Source organism: Populus alba, chromosome 18 (assembly GCF_005239225.2).
Source record: "Populus alba chromosome 18, ASM523922v2, whole genome shotgun sequence".
In the NCBI taxonomy this organism is placed as follows: Eukaryota; Viridiplantae; Streptophyta; class Magnoliopsida; order Malpighiales; family Salicaceae; genus Populus; species Populus alba.
In genome coordinates this window covers 15,794,537-15,808,203 of record NC_133301.1, presented here as the reverse complement: position 1 = coordinate 15,808,203, position 13,667 = coordinate 15,794,537, and the positions used below count along the sequence as shown (strand labels likewise).

General features: G+C 38.5%; 2 protein-coding genes and 1 non-coding gene across 3 annotated transcripts; all 3 read left to right on the top strand.

Moving 5' to 3' along the window:
* The first annotated feature begins 733 nt into the window (after positions 1–733).
* On the top strand, positions 734–807 carry TRNAI-UAU (transfer RNA isoleucine (anticodon UAU)). Its single transcript has one exon. It is a non-coding gene; the product is annotated as a tRNA-Ile (tRNA).
* A 33-nt stretch (positions 808–840) lies between these two features.
* On the top strand, positions 841–5,946 carry LOC118029035 (YTH domain-containing protein ECT4). Its single transcript, XM_035032815.2, has 8 exons — positions 841–1,259; positions 1,357–1,397; positions 1,477–1,669; positions 1,771–1,853; positions 1,962–2,351; positions 2,726–3,253; positions 4,131–4,343; positions 4,950–5,946. The coding sequence occupies exons 1-8, from the start codon at positions 1,223–1,225 to the stop codon at positions 5,349–5,351; spliced, it is 1,887 nt and encodes a 628-aa protein (XP_034888706.1). The 5' UTR covers positions 841–1,222; the 3' UTR covers positions 5,352–5,946.
* A 1,595-nt stretch (positions 5,947–7,541) lies between these two features.
* Positions 7,542–12,666, top strand: LOC118029065 (ABC transporter C family member 3). Its single transcript, XM_073406058.1, has 9 exons — positions 7,542–9,351; positions 9,466–9,552; positions 9,639–10,238; positions 10,373–10,537; positions 10,719–11,013; positions 11,232–11,752; positions 11,840–11,903; positions 11,990–12,229; positions 12,341–12,666. The coding sequence occupies exons 1-9, from the start codon at positions 7,936–7,938 to the stop codon at positions 12,436–12,438; spliced, it is 3,486 nt and encodes a 1,161-aa protein (XP_073262159.1). The 5' UTR covers positions 7,542–7,935; the 3' UTR covers positions 12,439–12,666.
* Positions 12,667–13,667: the final 1,001 nt, after the last annotated feature.

The following is a 13,667-nucleotide window of genomic DNA, read 5'->3' as shown; positions in this document are numbered from 1 at the left end:
TATAAGCATCATCAGCGTCAGCTTCAGTATCATCGGAGATTAAAATCATACCAGTATGTAGCATAATTATAACCACCAACAATACACACACACACACTGAAGGAGTATGCACCCTTTTCACAGCCATTGGGAATTCCTGCATTTGAAGAACCGGAAACATTCATCACCATAAATAAGATAAAAAGATCATATTGTTCCACTAGTATCGAGCATGCCTAAATAAAGTTGTTCTTTTTCCAGATGCTGGGAGGACGAGCGCTCTCTCTTCTGTAAACCAGGTAGATTGAATGATCATGCATGGATCCACCTGTCTTGATCAGCATTCAGCTGATGCTTGTAAGCCCAACAATGATGTCGACCCGGGAAATGATAAATGCTAGCCCAACTCCAAAATTGGACAGGCCAGTTTCTTCAGCAGAAAACGCACGGATGGAAGACAACCACCTCTTGAGCACTCCCTGTGGATTCAAATGAGTGGCAATGGCAACATCCAGCTTATGAAGGTGGAGTGGCATGCATCTTGATTTGGTCGGATTGATATTCAAACTCCATCGTTATAAGATCTTAACTAAGTCCTAACAATACAATGGTATGCTTTTTCATCAAGTCAAACTAACGTGTCTTAGAAGATAACTGCAACAAAAAAATTGTTCCTAGGATTAATATTGTCGTTATCATTTTAGGAAGCAGGACCTGGAACATATTATATAATTCACACTGCTGGTAACTGAACGGTCCCGTAGCTCAGTTGGTTAGAGCGTTGGTCTTATGAGCCGAAGGTCGCGGGTTCGAGCCCCGCCGGGACCAACACAACATATATGTTTAAGAAATTTAGTTTTGGATTCAGAAATTGAAAAGAGTGGTATCCCCACCCATACCATACAGTATTTGGTCCCGCTATTTTGTTTTCTCGCCTTGTTTGCAGGTGAGCGTATTCCACCACCGCCACCGCCACCGCCTCGGCGGACGGGAAGATAGAGCGCTCCTTAGTCATATATGAATAAAAAACCCTAAACCCTCCTTCCTCTTCCTTATACGGTGGTTTCCCTTTCCCTCTCAAACTCAAAAATTTTTTAATTCCAAATCTCCAAATCCAAATCAACTCCTAATTAATTAATTAATTATTCCTATATTAATTTCGTCCTTTTTCATTACTACAAAATTCATCCATCCCCAGATCTCCTCTCTCTCTCTCTCTCTCTCAAATTCAAATTCAAAATCCATGGACGAGAATCAACATCGTCTTTCACCCCCACCTGGTACCTATCTCCCTCTCTTTACTTATTTCATGCTTCTTTTTTTTTTTTTTTCCTTTTTTTGAAAATAGCCGAGTTTGTTAATAATCTCTTTTTGCAGGAGAAACACTTACTAATCGCCATAATTCTACCATGGACCAGGTAGTTTTTTTTTTATTTAATTAATAATTACCGGGATTTTTTTTTCTTATATCTTATCTATGAGTAATTTATTTATCAGTCGCTCTCGGCGGATGATGAGAGGATTGTTTCAGCCAATCCTCCTTCTGCGGAATCAGCCATTATAAAACGCCCCCAATCTTCTTTGACTGCACCTCCTCCTCCGGATCTTAGCATTGTTCCGCCGCCGCCGCCGCAGTTCAATGTTTATGATTATTCCTCGCATGACCAGGCAATGCCACCACCTTATGCCGGTTAGTTAGTTGCCTTCCCGGTTGTATTGTTCATGGTTAAGAATGAGCTGTATTTGTCAGAATATTGATTAGAGTGTTGCGAGTGGTTTTTGCTTATTTAGGTTATGGTCATGGCACTGGTGTTTGGGATGGGTATTCTCCACATCATCATCTTAATGCGGCCGATGGATTGCATTTATCATCGGTGAGAACGTTTCCTTTCAATTTCGGATTTTTGTAGAATTCTGTTTCCGTTGTTTTGAATGAATAATTCTGTTTTTTTTTCTTCCTCTTGTGTCATGGATGTGAACAGGTTATCTACAATGATAATCAATCTCTTACGTTTCATTCTGGATATGGCTTTAATCCTGATATGGGATATGGCCAATATTCTCCAGCTGCTACACCTCTAACTCCTATAGTACTAGATGCCCAGCTATACTCCCCACAGCAGATTCCATTTTCACCATTTTACCATCCAAATATGCCATCGTCAGGTCCTCTAGGCTCCTCAGAGCTAACATCATCGGAAAGCAATGGTGAGAACTCCTTTTTTGGACCAGGATCAGGTTACATGGTACAGTATGGGTCATTTGGTGGGGGGAATGTCCCTGGGGCTCCTGGCTCTGGTTCTTTAACATCTGCATCTGCTTATCCTCAACCAATGGGCATACTTGGGCCATATGAGCACCATGCTGCACAGGTTTGTTTTATCTTGTCCCAGCTATTGCAAAATCTAGGATTTCCTAAAGTTTTGAGTTCTTTTTCTTATTCACCTCTTCTGCTTGTTTTTCTTGCTTGTCACTACTGTCATTTAGTTTCTTCAGAATTGATGCACAAGTTTCTAAACCCAAAAAAACCCCCTAACTTTTATTAAGAGTTTTGAAGTAAATTTTGTTCGAGATCTTGACACATCATTATTACTAGAAGTTGTTAAGCCACCTGCTTAGAGCAAGGGGTTAAGATTAGTTCTAGTGAGTCTTCTCGCATACTTGTCCTTGTTCTTAACTAGCGGCTTCTTGTCTGACCCTTTGGTGTTTGATAATAAGCTTGTAATTTTATTTTAAATGGTTCCAGGGTTACCAGCAAAGACCATTGCATGGATATGGATATACATCAACTTCCTCTGTTGGACATTACTCGCATGGTGGCTCTTATCAGAGCACTGGTTTTGGCGGTGGTTCAATTTCTTATGCAGGGGCTAATGACCGGACACGAGTTGGATTTGACAAGGGTAGGAGAAGAGAGAGAGATCAGGGTTCAATTTATTCTTCTAATGATCTGCTTGGTTTTGACCGTAATCGAGGACCAAGGGCTTCAAAGCTTAAGGGCAAGAACACCACTGAACAGCTTTCCTCTGGTAAAAGCGAAGGCAATTCTGCTAGCTCTGGGGTTCAGCTTGATTTATATAACCGGCCAGTTTTTGTCACTGATTACAAGAATGCCAAGTTCTTCATAATCAAGTCTTTCAGTGAGGATAATGTTCATAAAAGTATTAAATATAGTATTTGGGCAAGCACGCCGCATGGGAACAAAAAAATTGATGCTGCTTATCGTGAAGCAAAGGAAAAGGAAGGAAACTGTCCAGTCTTTCTCTTGTTTTCGGTATGTCAGTGTAACTTGACATCATTATAATGCTTTGTTTTCCATTATCATCAATGTTAGGGGCAATTTGATTACTGGGAACCTGGTTGAAGCTAATGCTTTTAGAGTTTATTCAATTTTAATAAATGGTTGAATATGTTAGCTTGGACCAAGCTGTCTATGGATAGTAAAGGGCATCCTCTTTGATCTGGGCATTAATTCTGCTGTTTTTATGTTTGGGATTTTACTTTTGGATTGAGTTTGTATTTGTTTTAGAAGCCAGCAGAAGGCCACAGACCTTTGTTGACAATGTCTTTTCTTTTATTGTTTGGCAGTAGAAGTCAGTTGACTAAGTAGGATCACTGATTTTTATGCTGCGATGTGCTAGTCAGTTTAAAGGAAGTGGTAGTTGTTTCTTGAATACAGACCTATATATGTAAATATTAACATGGAACTAGCCAACATGTTGAAGGTCTCATGCTGACTTCTTGTGCTTTAATTATTTGAAGCTATTTATTTCATGCATCTTTTTTTCTATTCAACTGAATCACTTCCATCATGCTTTGACTTGCTTCTAGCTATTCCTTGTAAAGTTGTCCTTCTTCTGTATCTTATATTGGGTTAAATTCTAAATTTTGGTGATCATGGTCTATGGGTTCATGTTGGTTGATTTCTAACTTGTAGACTGGATTCTGAAACAGTCTTTTTGGAGATTCCTGCTGCATCTTGTTATCTTTTACATTTTGAAGTTGAATTAGAACATCATAATCATTTTAGTGAGCAAGTTGTTTCTGAAACCTGCATCCTTGTGTGTTATTTTAAATTGTCTGTTGCTCTGAAATAGAATTTTTATTTTTGGTTTATTAATGGTTTTGGATTTGTTTCTATCTTTTTGCAGGTCAATGCAAGTGGACAGTTCTGTGGAGTAGCGGAAATGGTTGGACCTGTAGATTTTGAGAAGGATGCTGATTATTGGCAGCAAGATAGATGGAATGGCCAGTTCCCAGTCCAGTGGCATATTATCAAAGATGTTCCCAACAGTCGTTTCCGACACATACTACTTGAAAACAATGATAACAAGCCCATTACTCATAGTCGAGATTCACAAGAGGTAAAGCTATAAAAAAAAAATTATCAACATTTCTCCTCTTTTATTATTATTGATATTATTTTATTTTGGACTCGGTGTCTAGAATGTAGGGATCATTCTCTTGATTCGTTATTTTTATAATGAAACATAGGACAATTACTTAGGTTGCAAAATGATTTTTTATGCTGAGTGGAGTGGTCTGGTGATCCAAAAAGCACAGCAATCGATTTTCTTTTTTGGTGTTGAATTTTCCTGGGCTGTGTGTACTATTTTCTTTGAATAGGAAATGCTATAGTGTTGTGCCTAGTCGCTTATGATCTAAAAGGATAATTTTTGGTGTTTATAACTTCATTACATTCTTGCTGGTCCTAATTTATATCTACTTCCAGGCTCCAGCTGCTGACATATTTCTCGTGAATCAGACATCATCTAAGCTTTTGCTAATCTCATTATCCCTTTTGAATCTGTGTTTAGCCTTATTTGCATATACCATTCAATCAAGATGAATGTTTTCTGGTCAAGCATCTTTTTTGCCAATTTTCTTTTGGCTTCAACTCCTTTTATTGATTAGTTCTTTTGGCCTAATAGATTTTTTCATTTCTCTCTCTCTCTTTGCTAAATACTCAGGTGAAACTAGAACAGGGTATTGAGATGTTGAAAATTTTCAAGGATTATGACGCACCTACATCTATCATGGATGATTTTGGATTTTATGATCGATGTGAGAGAGCTTTGAAGGAAAGGAAGGCCATACAGCAACCTAGTTTGAAAGTAGATGGTCCAGGTTTGCTTGCTGATGATACCATAAATCAAATGTCTGATAGTTTTGTGCAATCTCTCCAGTTGGATGATGTTAATAAAGAACTGGCTGCCAGAGAAGAGGTTGCTAGCTTAAGACCTGGTATGGAGGTTTTACCGGCTATTAATTGCAATACTTCTGCGGAACTTGCTAATGGTTCAGACATTGAGGTTTCAAAAGCCGAAGATTCCAACAACCATAACTTGTCTCCTGCTTTAAAGTCAAAATAGGGCAGCTACAAATACCAGGATTAAGCCTGTTGGGAAGATGACCACAGTTAAGTTGACAGATAGGAGCTGTTAGTTGTAATTGCCAGAATCGCTGGATTGCTGGTCCCTGACGGAGCAAACCCCTCTTAAAGATTTTATAGATTCTTTGCTCACTGACATGTGGGGTGGTATATTGGTTATCTGAGTAGCCTGACAACAAAACTAACAAGCTGGTTTTTGTTTTTGCATCTTTACGGACAATTGAGGGAAGTTAATGTGGTCAAGGTCTTTTTTTTTTTTTTTGAACGGGGAAGACAGTGGTGATTGGTGAGGTGGTGAAAGTCGTGGGATGGCAGCGTAAAGTAGGAGTAGATTTTGTATACTATGTAGTTGATGCCCAATTTGAATTTAATCCTGGGTTCTCTTTCTACTGATTTTCCAGAGAGCATTTGGCTATTGGAAGGTTTGTAATGTTACCATTATGGAGGCAAAATAGTGATAAGAAGAGTTCAAGAAAAAAGAAAGAAAATTCAACAATTTCCCTCAATACAATTCCTTTGAATAATTGCCCTCCTTTTGTGCTGTTGTATGTTTAATACATTTAGCATTTGTTCCTGCTGCCCATTCATCTGTCTCGGGGTTATCTTGTTGTCAGTCCCATGTTTGAGGTGGGGAACCGCATGCATTACAATTTGCAAATAGCAAGAGAGATTGTTTAAGGTTTCTGCAACATGTTTGAGCACACGAAAGGAGGACAAAAAGGGGCTGCAAAGAAGGGCTTGTATTGCCTTGTTTAAGAGCTCATTCTCTATTTTATTATGCAGTTGAAGAATCCTCTGTCATCATTTATGGCCACTTGACCTGGAAAAGCATGCATTGCATACTAGTGGCCGTGATGGTACTCCTGACCATGAGACTAATCTGTTTATTGCTCGGTCGTCTCGTAGCAGATGGCATGTCTCTATTTACAATTACACATGATGGTGACTGACCGGAAGATGGTGCTCCTAAAGCCACCTCTTATATCCCGCCACTAATTAGTCGGTCTTTGTTTGAGCCGCCAGCAAACTTAATCTTAGTTGTCGCCAATCCGGTTAGAAAAAAAACTTTGTCAAGAGGTGGATATGGATGAGAATCAATATGTTATGATTTATTTTTTAAATAATAAATTATATATATATATATATATGTCAAATAATGGTAAATGTTAAAAAGGAAAATGTGTGAGCTTAATAAATTAGGAAAGGAAATCTTAATTTTACAAGTATAAATTAATTTAAGGTAATTTAAAATTAAAAAGGTCTCGGATAGAATATGGAAACAATATTCTATGTAGGAATTCTTAGAGGTCTAGCCTTTTTCCTGGAAACAATCAGAAAGCTTCCTTCTAAGGAGGGCAATACAAGACAACACCAGACCAGACAACAGACTACTACTGTCTAGTCTTGTAATAAAATATAAAACATCCCTTCCCGCTATGTGTAATAAGAGGAACTGAGCTCTCTCTCTCTCTCTGCTATTCTCCACTGCTCAGTCCCTAGCTATACTCTGCAAGTCTATCTTGTTGTGCCTTGTGTTTCTTGCTTTCGACGAGTACTGGAAGGGGAAAAGGTTGTCATTGCTTCCCTTTAGGAAATTCATTTATTACTCAAAAAAAAAAAAAAAAAAGGAATCGGAAATGCATTTAACATCCAATGAAAAAAAAAAAAAAAATAATAAAGTCAATTACAATTTATCAGTTATAGTCTACGCATTGATGTGATTCTATAATTTCGAGCTGCTCCTCCAAAACTCATTCACTAGTCAGCCGAAGAGGTCTTTCGCTGCAGTCATCTATTGAATTCCTTTATAGCCTTTTTGTTTAAGTGTTTTAAAAAACTTTTAAAAAAATGAATTTTTTTTAATGTTTTCATATCATTTTTTAACATGATATGAAATCAAATTTTAAAAAAATATTATTTCAATGCATTACCGTACTACAAGCCAAACTGGCTCTTAGTCTTCTGCTATGTAACTTGAAATTCATGTTCTGCCGCTAATTTTTCTTTTCTTTTTAGATTCTGCTAATTCATTAGTGTGTAATGCTTCTGCACTATTGCTGCTTTCTACTTCTTGGATTTTTTTTTTGCTTAACTTGTTTAGATTTTTGTCTGGTTACTAAGGTTTTGCTTGTCCTCCACTGTTAGATTGCTTAATGGAATACAAAAAAGAACTTGAGCGCCATCTCCTAAACAAGGATGTGGATGCTTTGAAAGTTGATGATCCCTTTACCAAGGCCAGTTTTTGGAGCAAAATTACTTTCAGATGGCTTAATCCACTCTTTTCGAAAGGGTATAGAGAAAAACTTAAAGCTTCTGATATTCCTACTTTCCCTCGATCAGCTATGGCTGTTAAAGGCTACTCCTTGTTAGAAGAATCTCTTGAGAAGGACAAGACTGAAACCCCATCAATAGGGAATGCTATTTTTCGTTCTGTTTTGGGATCCCTGGCCCTAAATGCTATGTTTGCTGGTATAATAACTTTGTTTCTTTGATAATTCTTGTTTAGATTTTCAATCTTGGCTGTGTACATTTTTTTGTTTTAAATCTTTTTAGGGGTTTATGCCATGGCTTCCTACACGGGACCCTTTCTGATTGCAAACTTCATTCAACTATTAACTTCCAAGGATGATGATAGTAGCCTTCATGGTTTTGTTCTGGCATCTGTCATTTTTGTTGCGAAGACAGCCGAATCTCTTTCGCAGAGACACTGGTACTTCGGAGCTCACCAAATTGGAATAAAGATTCGTGCGGACATTTTGGCATTGCTTCACAAGAAATTGCTAAGGGTGAAGAGTGATGGAGAGAGAAATGGAAAGATTATCAACTATGTCAATACAGATACTGAAAAGGTTGTGGAATTCATCCAGCGATTTCAAGAAGTTTGGTTGCTGCCAGTTCAAGTGATGCTTTCATTGTTCATATTAATCAAACATCTTGGATGGATCCCTTCGATTCTTGCTGTTCTTTCTACAGTTTTGATTATGGCGAGCAACACCCCTTTGTCCAATTTCCAAAACAGACTCCACTCTAGGATAATGGAAGCAAAAGACTGTAGAATCAAAGCTACATCCGAGACTCTAAAAGGCATGAAAATCTTGAAGTTGCATGCTTGGGAGCCTACCTTTCTAGATAAGTTGCTTCTTCTCAGAGAAACTGAAAGAGGTTGGCTGGTGAAATTCCTGTACGCAAAGTCAGCACTTGTCTTTCTGTATTGGACTTCACCAGTTTTAATTTCCTTAATGACATTTGGAGTTAGCGCTATATTAGACAGAAAGCTTAGTTCAGGTTCAATCTTCTCAGCTTTAGCTACCCTCCAAATGCTGCATGAGCCCATTTATAACATGCCAGAACTTATTTCTGCTGTTGCACATGCAAAGATTTCAATCACTAGACTCCAGGAGTTCTTAAGAGAAGAAAACCAAGAGCTATCAAAGGTTAACAGTTTGCCTCAGCAAAACCATTCAGTGATTAATATTACCACAGGAGAATATGCTTGGGAAACAAGCAACACAAACATCTTGCAGCCAACAGTAACAATCCGAGAGGATATAAGAATCATGAAGAGAAACAAGGTTGCCATTTGCGGATCAGTTGGATCTGGCAAGTCCAGTTTTATTTTCAGTATTATCAGAGAGATCCCTAGGATATCTGGAAGTGGAATTGAGGTTGTTGGTTCCAGGGCCTATGTCTCTCAGACACCTTGGATTCAGTCTGGTACAATTAAAGACAACATATTGTTTGGAAACAATATGAAAAAGGCATTCTACAAGAATGTTATAGAAGCTTGCGCACTCCAAGAGGACCTTGAGAGGCTGGTCCATAAGGACTTGACAGTGGTGGGAGAGAGAGGAATAACTTTAAGTGGAGGTCAAAAGCAGAGGATTCAATTGGCTAGGGCAATATACAGTGATGCAGATGTTTATCTCCTGGATGATCCTTTCAGTGCTGTCGATGCACATACAAAAGCACATTTATTCAAGGTAAGCAACATTTTCATGTGTCTTTTCTATCAGCCATGCGCCCATGCCCTATTTATTCAAGGTTTATCAGTTCTTTTGGATGAATGATGCAATAGCATTGGAACTTTTTTGCAGCATTGTCTGATGGGCCTCCTGTCTGATAAGACTGTAATTTATGTCACCCACCAATTGGAATTTTTAGCAGCATCGGATCTTGTTCTGGTAAGTTTAATGATTTTTTATCCATGTTTATATGATTCACTCTTCTCGTTATGATTTTTCATCCGATTTAAATGGATATTGTGTAGGTAATGAAAGATGGTAACATAGTTCAATCAGGGGCATACAAAGATCTAGCTGTAGAAACACAAGGTGAACTTAGAAGATTAATGGTTGCGCACTGCGAATCTTTGAGACAACTAAGCTCAACAGAAGGAAATTCCATAACTAGTGAATCATATCTGGAAAATCAAAATCAAGAAAGCAGAGAAACTAACAAAGAGCAAGTCAGTAATGGGCAATCTGTGCCAGTGGCTAAAAAGGAGGTGAGGGGAAGTGGACGAGTTAGCTGGAAAGTTTATTCAAGCTTCATTACTGCTGCATACAAAGGAGCTTTTGTTCCTGTTCTCCTTCTTTTCCATATTTTCTTTCAAGCACTACAAATGGGAAGCAATTATTGGATTGCATGGGCTACCGAACAAGAGGGCAGGGTTAGCAAAAGGCAATTTATAGTGATATTTGCGTTAATTTCAGGAGCGAGCTCTCTTTTTGTACTGGCAAGAGCATTGTTGTTAACAGCTATCACCATCAAGACCGCCCAACGGCTCTTCACCGGCATGATAACATCAATTTTCCAAGCTCCCATGTCATTTTTTGACACCACTTCTTCAAGTCAAATCCTTGACAGGGTTAGTCTTTTTGGTCATCACCATGTTTACTAGCCCTCTAATTGTTTTCGTTTCCTTTCTAAAGTTATTGTTCTGTCAGAAGCTAATTTCTCATCTAGATTTTGATCGTTTCCTTACCTTTATTTGCTCTTCAGTCTTCAACTGACCAAGCGACTGTGGACACCGATATATCCTACAGAGTAGCTGGATTAGTATTTGCACTCATCCAGCTAATTAGTGTCATTGCCCTCTTGTCAAATGTGGCATGGCCGGTCTTCCTTCTATTCCTCGCCAGCTTCACAATCTCCGTATGGTATCAGGTGAGAATAAACTTTCCTTTTGCAGATGATTTAGCTATAAATCCCCATGAAGAAAATTAGCACAACCATGGAACCGCAGCTAGCAGACAAGCAAGTCGTTTAACCTACAGTTTCATGTATATGAAATAGTCCTATTTTTCATTTAGTTCTATGATGCTGAGTATTTAAAATTTTTTGGCAGGTTTACTACTTAGAAACTGCCAGAGAACTTGCAAGGATGGCTGGGATTCAAAAGGCTCCAATTCTTCACCACTTCTCAGAATCAGTCAGTGGTGTGGTAACTATCCGTTGCTTCAGTCAAGAAGAAAAATTCTATACCACAAATGTTAACCTGATCAATGACTTCTCACGCATTGCCTTCTTTAATTCTGCAACCATGGAATGGCTCTGCGTTCGGATCAACTTTCTTTTTAATCTTGGATTTTTTGCTGTTCTTGTCATCTTGGTGAGCACATCAAGCTCAGTTACTAACCCTAGTAAGCACCTCTTCGCCCTTCTCTGCATTATACTGAAGTTTTCTGTTTCAAGTTTTGTTCCATTTAGATATGATTCTTCAAGTTGGTCTGTACAAGCCCAGATAGCCCAAATAAATCATATTTTAGACCTTTTCAAGTCAACTCTCTTAGTTTTGATTTGGCCCACCAGTCTACGCACCAATTGCTAACAACCTTTTGTTTTTTTGAATTTATTTCAGGTTTGGCAGGACTTGCAGTCACCTATGGCCTAAACATCAATGTTCTACAAGCTTGGGTCATCTGGAACGTGTGCAATGTAGAGAATAAGATGATCTCAGTTGAGAGGATTCTTCAGTTTAGTCGGATACCAAGTGAGGCAACTCCAGTGATCGAAGATAAACGTCCTAGACCAGAATGGCCTGAGATTGGGTGCATAGAATTCAGAATCCTCGAAGTGCGTTATCGTCCTGATCTCCCACTAGTTCTCAAAGGAATAACTTGCACCTTTCCAGGTGAAAAGAAGATTGGGATTGTGGGGAGAACAGGGAGTGGAAAATCAACATTGATCCAAGCACTATTCCGGCTGGTCGATCCATCACAGGGACAAATTCTTATCGATGGATTAGACATCAGCACAATCGGATTGCAGGATTTAAGATCCAAACTAAGCATAATACCTCAAGACCCTACATTGTTTCAAGGAACAATCAGGAATAATGTGGATCCTCTAGAACAGCATAATGATATGGAAATCTGGGAGGTATGAACTAGAATATTATAACTTTTCGATTAATTAGAGTGCTAGATCAGCCATCTTCTGATCATATAAAATCATTCGGTATTTCAGGTTCTGAGAAAGTGTCATTTGGGTAATACAGTAAAGCAAGATCAAAGGGGGTTAGAAGCACCAGGTAATTAAATCAGAAAAAACATGTATGCTCTTTTTCTTACCTTGGATGAACGTCTGTAGATTCTAAAATCATGAAAGCTACTGCAGTTGCAGAAGAGGGTCAAAACTGGAGTCTAGGGCAAAGACAACTCATTTGCCTGGCAAGAATACTGCTGCATAAAAGAAAAGTTCTTGTTTTGGACGAGGCCACTGCATCCATTGATATGGACACAGATAATATCATTCAGAAAACAGTGAGCAATGAAACAAAACAGTGCACTGTCATCACCATCGCTCACCGGATAACTTCTGTCATCAACAGTGACCTGGTTCTGCTTCTTGATGATGGTAAGGACCCGTAAACCATCTAACAGTAACACTTGCAGTATTTTGGCATCTGAGTCTGCAGCTCCCATCTGGATCAATGCAAACACGATTTCTTTTCATTGTTTGTTTCAGGCAATGCTGTAGAATGTGCAGCCCCAAGTCAGCTAATGAGAGATAGCTCCTCAGCTTTTTCAAAGTTGGTGAAAGAGTTCAGAGGGAACTCATCATAAAGTTGATAAGACAAAACAATATCCATGTGTTGAAGGCAAAAACTAAAACCATGAATCAATTTGTACCTTCCATCAAAGCTTAGTGTGGGAGTTTTTGAGGTTACATGGAGGAGGCAGAATCAACGAACAGTAGTCTTGAACTGAATGAAGCACATACACCTTAACTCATTCTTAAAATCTTAAGATGTCAATTGAGATCAAGGATTAATTAAGACAAATGACTGTACTCTGTCTATTGCCATGCAGTGGTCTTTTATTGTTCTTTACGGTTCCCATCCTCTCAAATTCGAAGGTTATATGATTGGCTCTGATGGGGTAAAGAAAAAGAAGACGACCTGCTTTCTCGTTACCATAAGGAGCTGTTCTGTCAGACAGGACAGCAAAGGTGTTATGGGCCTCGGCCGGAAGCACCAGATCGAACAGCAAGCTATTTGGTCATGTTTTGTGGGCCTTGGCTCAAATAACAGGCCGAGCAACCTTATTGTCCGATCAGATTCGGTCGAGGCACCACGCGCCTCATCAGTTGCGACGCCTACTTGTCTCGCTGATGGACACCTGTATTTCTCTCCAATGATCACGATGCCTATCTTTCCAATAGGGCACACCTATACAGCTTTACCTCCATGATTTTTATACTATGTTTTTCAATGTGATCGAGAGTCATTAGTCAACAAGTTACACTCTTCACCGCCACATTCGTCTGCTTTTCTTTCCCGGCTTAACATAAGTTGTTTTTTATTTAGATACCATTTTGTATTTTCATTAAATTTTGAATTTTTTTTTTTTTTTTGTACATCGTTTTGATGTGCTGATGTCAAAAATAATTTTTTATCACATTTAATTATAGAAAACCCTAAAATGGCACAGGCAAGTCCCACAACTTTTTTGTTTTCATTTTACCTTGAAGGACCAAATTAAATTAAAGACCAATTTAAGTTAATTTATTAGAAAATAATGAGATTAAAAGAACTTTTAATCGGAAAAAAAGAAGAAGAAAATATGTGGGTTTTTTTTTTTAGCTTTTGAGAAAAAAATGGAGTGAAACTGGGCTAGCAGATAATACTGTCGTCTACGTGTCTACAGTGACCTGCTTCTTGCTGATGGTAAGGACCTGAAAACCACCGAACAGTAACTTTTGATGACAGAAGTTATCCGGTGAGCGACGGTGACTCATTTGTTTCATTTCTCACTGTTTTCTGAATGATATTATCAGTTGCCATATCAATGGA